The 6,106-nt window shown below is 45.9% G+C and overlaps 1 protein-coding gene across 3 annotated transcripts in view; it reads right to left on the bottom strand.

Annotated features, from left to right (window-relative positions):
• Positions 1 to 434: 434 nt before the first annotated feature.
• Positions 435 to 6,106, bottom strand: part of dglucy (D-glutamate cyclase) — a 48,054-nt gene continuing 42,382 nt past the window's right edge. For all 3 annotated transcript variants that reach the window (XM_052011983.1, XM_052012000.1, XM_052011993.1), the window contains exons 12-13: positions 3,660 to 3,811; positions 435 to 1,584 (exon numbers count right to left, since the gene is read on the bottom strand). In XM_052011983.1, coding sequence (XP_051867943.1) covers positions 1,432 to 1,584; positions 3,660 to 3,811 — 305 coding nt within the window. In that variant the 3' untranslated portion in view covers positions 435 to 1,431. The remainder of the gene's footprint in view (positions 1,585 to 3,659; positions 3,812 to 6,106) is intronic.

Genomic DNA, 6,106 nt, shown 5'->3' with positions numbered 1-6,106 from the left:
ATCTTCTGTCCCATGGGAGGGGGGAGAAGAGAGAATGTCCGGGGTGGGTGAGGTCTTTGATTATGTTGGCTGCTTTCCCGAGGCAGCGAGAAGTGTAGACAGAGTCCATGGAGGGGAGGCCGGTTTCCGTGATGTGCTGAGCTATGTCCACAACTCTATGCAGTTTCTTACGGTTATGGGCAGAGCAGTTGCCATACCAAGCCATGATGCATCAGGATAGGATGCTTTCTTATCATACTGAACAAGTTCAGCATCCCTGACAGTGCAGCACTCACTCCCTCAGTACTGCACAGAAATCCCTCCTTAGCTTCTTACGCTCAAGGCTCTGATGTCAACTTACAACCTTCGACTTGGGAGTTCAAATGACATCTCACTGAGCCAGATCATGTGTAGCCCACTCTTAACACATTCTAGCCAGAGAAAAAAATCTCCAGTTTATCCTTTGATCAAACCTTTATTAAAAATGTCAGTCCTGTGAGGCAAAATGAAAATCCAATCAATATTGAGAACAGTTACCAAAAGAACAGTTAAGAAATGATCAACATAAACACTGAACTTCTTCCCCATCGCTATCAGACTTCTGAGCCAATCATCTCTTTAGCGTTCCCTTCCCAGTGGCGCTGCCATGTTCTCAGACTCTTGAGTTCACCTCTCCCTCTCGGTTATTCTGTTATCGACACTTTAGATTTGATAGAGGTGTACAAGATGATAAGAGGCATAGATCAAGTGGACAGTCAGAGACTTCTTCCCAGGGCGACAATGGCTAACACGAGGGGACATAATTTTAAGGTGATTGGAGGAAGGTATAAGGGGGAAGTTTTTTTTACACAGAGAGTGGTGGGTGCGTGGAACGCACTGCCGGCAGAGGTTGTGAGGCAGATGCATTAAGGACATTTAAGAGACTCTTAGATAGACACATGAATGATAGAAAAATAGGGAGCTATGTGGGAGGGAAGGGTTAGATAGATCTTAGAGCAGGATAAAATGTCGGCACAACATTGTGGACTGAAGGGCCTGCACCGTGCTGTAGTGTTCTAGGTTTAGCATCTCTTCTTGCACTACTTCTGTTTGCACTACCGTACTTTGCATCATCCTGTTTTGTGTTCATCACTGTATCTATTGTTGTATTTATTATTACCAATGCATACTGTGTACTCTGTGAGCTTCACGTGAGCAAGGAATTTCATCGTACACTGGTGCATGTGACAATAAACGCATCTGAATCTGAAATAACCTGGTAGTGGGGAAAAAGTGTTGCATTAATGAGAAAACAGTGCCACAATAGTGGCATGAAAATATGACTTAAATCAAAGGAAACAGTGCATCAAAATCTAAAACACTTTCAACATTACGCTGATCAGTTAACATAACATTGGCTAGGACACTCTATTCAAGGCCGGCTGGATTGGATGAGTCCCTTTCTTGCTAATTTCATTCGTTTTTCCCAAGGGTGATCTCCAGTAACTGCTTGATCATAGATGAATGCACATCATGGAATAGCAAGCCATCTACTTCCATTCCCAGATTCCCAGTTTTCCCACTCCGAATTCCGTGTTTCACCAGCAACGCCAGCAGTTTTTCTTCCTGAAGATAGGTGAAAAGATTGACTGGAATACTTCTCACTGTGTTTGGTTATGTAAGGGAAATAACTTGGATTACCATGGATTTCAAATTCTCAGAGGGACTGGTCAGTAAGTTTGCAGATAGTTGGGTGTTGTCATTGACATTGAAGCTGGTTATCAGGATTTACAGAGGGATCTTGATCAGCTGGGTAAGTGGGCCAAGGAATGGCAAATGGAGTTTAATTTGGATAAGTGTGAGATGTTGTATTTTGGGAAGACAAATCACAATAGGGAATTCACAGACAATGGCAGGGCCCTGGGCAGTGTTGTAGAACAGAGGGACCTAGGAGTACAAGTACATGGTTCCCTGAAAGTGGCATCACAGGTAGACAGGGTGGTGAAGAAGGCACTTGGCACACTGGCCTTCATCAGTCAGAGCACTGAGTATCGACGTTAGGATGTTGCAATTGTACAAGACGTTAGTGAGGTCGCATTTGGAATATTTAGCTCAGTTTTGGTCGCCCTGCTATAGGAAAGATGCCATTAAGCTGGAAAGAGCGCAGAGGAGATTTACAAGGATGTTGCCAGAACTCGAGGGACTAAGTTTGGGAGAGAGGTTGAGCAGTTGGGACTGTTTTCATTGGAGCGTTGGAAAATGAGGGGTGATCTTATAGAGGTGTATAAAATCATGAGGGGCATTGATAGGGTGAATGCACTCAGTGTTCTTCCCAGGGTTGGGGAATCAAGAACTAGACGGCATAGGTTAAAGGTGAGAGAGCAGAGATTTAATAGGAACCCGAGGGGCAACTTTTTCACCCAGAGGGTGGTCAGTATATGGAACGAGCTGCCAGAGGAAGTGGTTGAAGCAGGTACATTAACATTTACAAGACACTTGGACAGGTACATGGATAGGAAAGGTCTAGAGGGATATAGGCCAAACACAGGCAAATGGTACTAGCTTCGATGGGCATCTTGGTCGGCATGGACCAGTTGGGCCGAAGGGCCTGTTTCCGTGCTCTATGACTCTATGACTGGGCTAGAAACAATGGAGGAAGAAGCACAGCAGGGTTGCAGGGAAGAGTCTGCCAAGTGGATCTCTGAAGTAAAGAGAGGTTAAACTCAAGAAGTATGAGTTGACAAAATTAGAGTCTAGCAAAAGAGGGTGTTGGGGAGAGCATGTGGTGGCAGGGTAGAAGGGGAAATAGGGACTAGTGAGATCCTGGAGGATGAGGATAGAACCATAGAACCATTTGGCCCTTCTAGTCTGTTTATTCCGCTACTCCCATTGACCTGCACCCAGTGCATAACCCTCCAGACCTCTCCCGTCCATGTATTGATCCAATTTATTCTTAAAACTTAAGAGTGAGCCTACATTTACCATGTCAGATGGCAGCTCGTTCCACACTCCCACTACTCTCTGAGTGAAGAAGTTCCCCCTAAACCTTTCCCCTTTCACCCTAAAGGATAGAGAGAGAAATGACCTTCAGGCCTGCTGAGGAAACAAATCCCTGGCACCAGTGGGACATTCATGAACCAGGGGATATAACTGCAAAATAAAGGGCAGATTATTTAAAACTGAGGTGTGTATCCTGAGATCCTACTTAATGCTTTGTTTTGGCACATACACGGTCCCTATCATACCACTGGCTCGTGTTATCTCAATGTTCTCCTAGCCCACAGCTTCACTTTATCCTTTGTCACAAGGCAGGCTGGAGATTTTGGGTCGGTATTCAAAACATTATTCCCACATAATACGGGGGAATTAATGGGGTAGATGCTGAGATGTTTCCACTGGTGGGAGAGTTACGAATGAGGAGACATAGATAAGACAAGGAGAAAGTCATTTAAAACTGAGGTGTGCGGAAATTTCTTAACTCAGAGGGTGGCGAATCCCTGGAATTCTCTGCCCTTGAGGGTGGTGGAGGCCGGATCATTATAGTTAAGGCGGAGATAGATAAATATTAGATCGAGGAACTGAAGGCTGTGGGGAACTGGCAGTTGAGGTCAGCATAGATCAGCTGTGATAGTATTGAATGGCGGGGCAGATTTGAGGGGCCGAATGGCCTACTCCTGCTCCTAGTCTCTTGTGCCTCTTACCTTGAGGACAGTAGGCAGCGCTGCAGTGTATCCGTCCACTTCTGACGTCTTGGGAAACCCAACCGCCTTGCGTAGGTAGCGCTCGTGGATCGTACAGTTGCTGAGGATGTGCAGGGCACAGGCTATTGCATAGCCAGCCCAGTTTGACACACCTAAGAAAACACTGCCGTTAAGATTGCTTCTTCTGCTGCTTACAGACTGGATGGACCCTGTTCTGACCTCAGGAACTAGGAGGTGAGAAGCAGCCATTTGGCATGTTAATCCCATTAATTCTAGAGCCTGACACTCTTCAGGAAAGGAGATCTTGTAGCGTCATCGAAACAAACCTTTTGACCCATCGTGTCCATGCCAACAATCAAGTACCTATCTCCACTAATCCCATTTACCAGCACTTGGTACATAGCCCACTATGCCTTTGCAGTTCAAGTGCACGTCAAGCTACTTAAATGTTGTGAGAGTCTCTGCCTCCAGCACCCAGTTGTGGACACAGCTCAGCACGTCACAGAAACCAGCCTCCCCTCCGTGGACTGTGTCTACACTTTTCGCTGCCTCGGTAAAGCAGCCAGCATAATCAAAGACCCCACTCTCTCTTCTCCCCCCTCCCATGGGACCGGACATTCTCTCTTCTCCCCCCTCCCATGGGACAGAAGACACAAAAGCCTGAAAGCACGTACCACCAGGCTCAAGGACAGCTTCTATCTCACTGTTATAAGACTATTGAATGGTCCCCTAGTACAATAAGATGGACTCTTAACCTCACAATCTACCTCATTATGGCCTTGCACCTTATTGTCTGCCTGCACTGAACTTTCTCTGTAACTGTAACACTTTATTCTGCATTGTTAATATTTACCCTTGTATTACCTCAATGCACTGATGTGATGAAATGATCTGCATGGATAGCATGCAAAACAAAGTTTTTCACTGTACCTCACTACATGTGACAATAATAAACCAACCAATCCCCCTCAGGCAGTGCGGTCCAGATTCCAACGACCTACCGGGTGAAAAAGTTCTTCCTCAGATCCCCTCTAAACCTCTTGTCCCTTACCCTAAACCTACGCCCTCTAATTTTAGATATCTCTGCTGTGGCAAAAAGCTTTCTACTATCTATGTCGCTCGTAATTTTGCACAACTGCATCAGGTGCCCCCTTAGCCTCCTCCTCTCCAAGGAAATAGATCCAGTCTCTCATGGCTGAAACATTCCATCTCAGGCAATGTCCTGGTGAATCTCCTCTGCACCCTCTCCAGTGCCGTCACATCCCCCCCTGTGGTGTGGTGACGTGAACTGCACTCAGTATTAAAAGCAAGTTGTACCATAACCTCTGTGCTCTTATATTCTATGCCCCAGCTGGAGAAGACAAGTTGCCCATGTGCCTTCTTTACCGACCTATGTATCTCTGCTGCCATCTCCAGGTATCCCTGGACTTCTGTCCTTCTGTTCCTCAATACTCCCCAGGGCTCACCATTCATTGTCAAAGTCGAAGTCAAGTTTATTGTCATATGCACAAGTAAGTGTGTGCACAGGTGCAATGAAAAACTTACTTGCAGCAGCATCACAGGCACATAGCATCAGATAAGCAGCATTCACAAGAAAAACATAAATTAAACATAACTTAAACACAATTTTTTTTACAAGAAAGAACATGGAAACCAGTCTCCCCTCCACGGACTCTGTCTACATTTCTCGCTGCCTTGGTAAAACAGCCAGCGTAATCAAAGACCCCTCCCACCCCGGACATTCTCTCTCCTCCCCCCTCCCATCAGGCAGAAGATACAAAAGCCTCAAAGCATGTCCCACCAGGCTCAAGGACAGCTTCTATCCCGCTGTTATGAGACTATTGACTGGCACTCTTGTACGATAAAATGGACTCTTTACCTCACAATCCACCTCATTACGACCTTGCACCTTATTGTCTGCCTGCACTGCACTTTCTCTTTAACTGTAACACTTTATTCTGCATTCCGTTATCGCTTTTCCCTTTGTATTGGTATTTGGTATTGATTTATTATTGTCACTTGTACCGAGGTACAGTGGAAAAACTTGTCTTGCATGCCGTTCATACAGGTCAATTCGTTACACAGTGCATTGAGGTAGTACAGGGTAAAAATAACAACAGAATACAGAGTAAAGTGTCACAGCTACAGGGAAGTGCATTGCAGGTAGACAATAAGGTGCAAGGTCATAACAAGGTAGATTGTGAGGTCAAGAGTCCATCTCATCGTATAAGGGAACTGTTCAATAGTCTTATCACAGTGGGATAGAAGCTGTCCTTGAGCCTGGTGGTACGTGCCCTCAGGCTCCTGTATCTTCTGCCTGATGGGAGAGGGGGAGAAGAGAGAATGACCCGGGTGGGTGGGGTCTTTGATCATGCTGGCTGCTTCACCAAGGCAGCGAGAGGTATAGAGTCCATGGAGCGAAGGCTGGTTTCCGTGATGTGCTGGGC

The sequence above is a fragment of the Pristis pectinata genome, chromosome 1 (genome assembly GCF_009764475.1).
Source record: "Pristis pectinata isolate sPriPec2 chromosome 1, sPriPec2.1.pri, whole genome shotgun sequence".
NCBI lineage: Eukaryota > Metazoa > Chordata > Chondrichthyes > Rhinopristiformes > Pristidae > Pristis > Pristis pectinata.
Note: the sequence above shows the minus strand (reverse complement) of the source record. Positions and strands in the feature narration are given on the sequence as shown.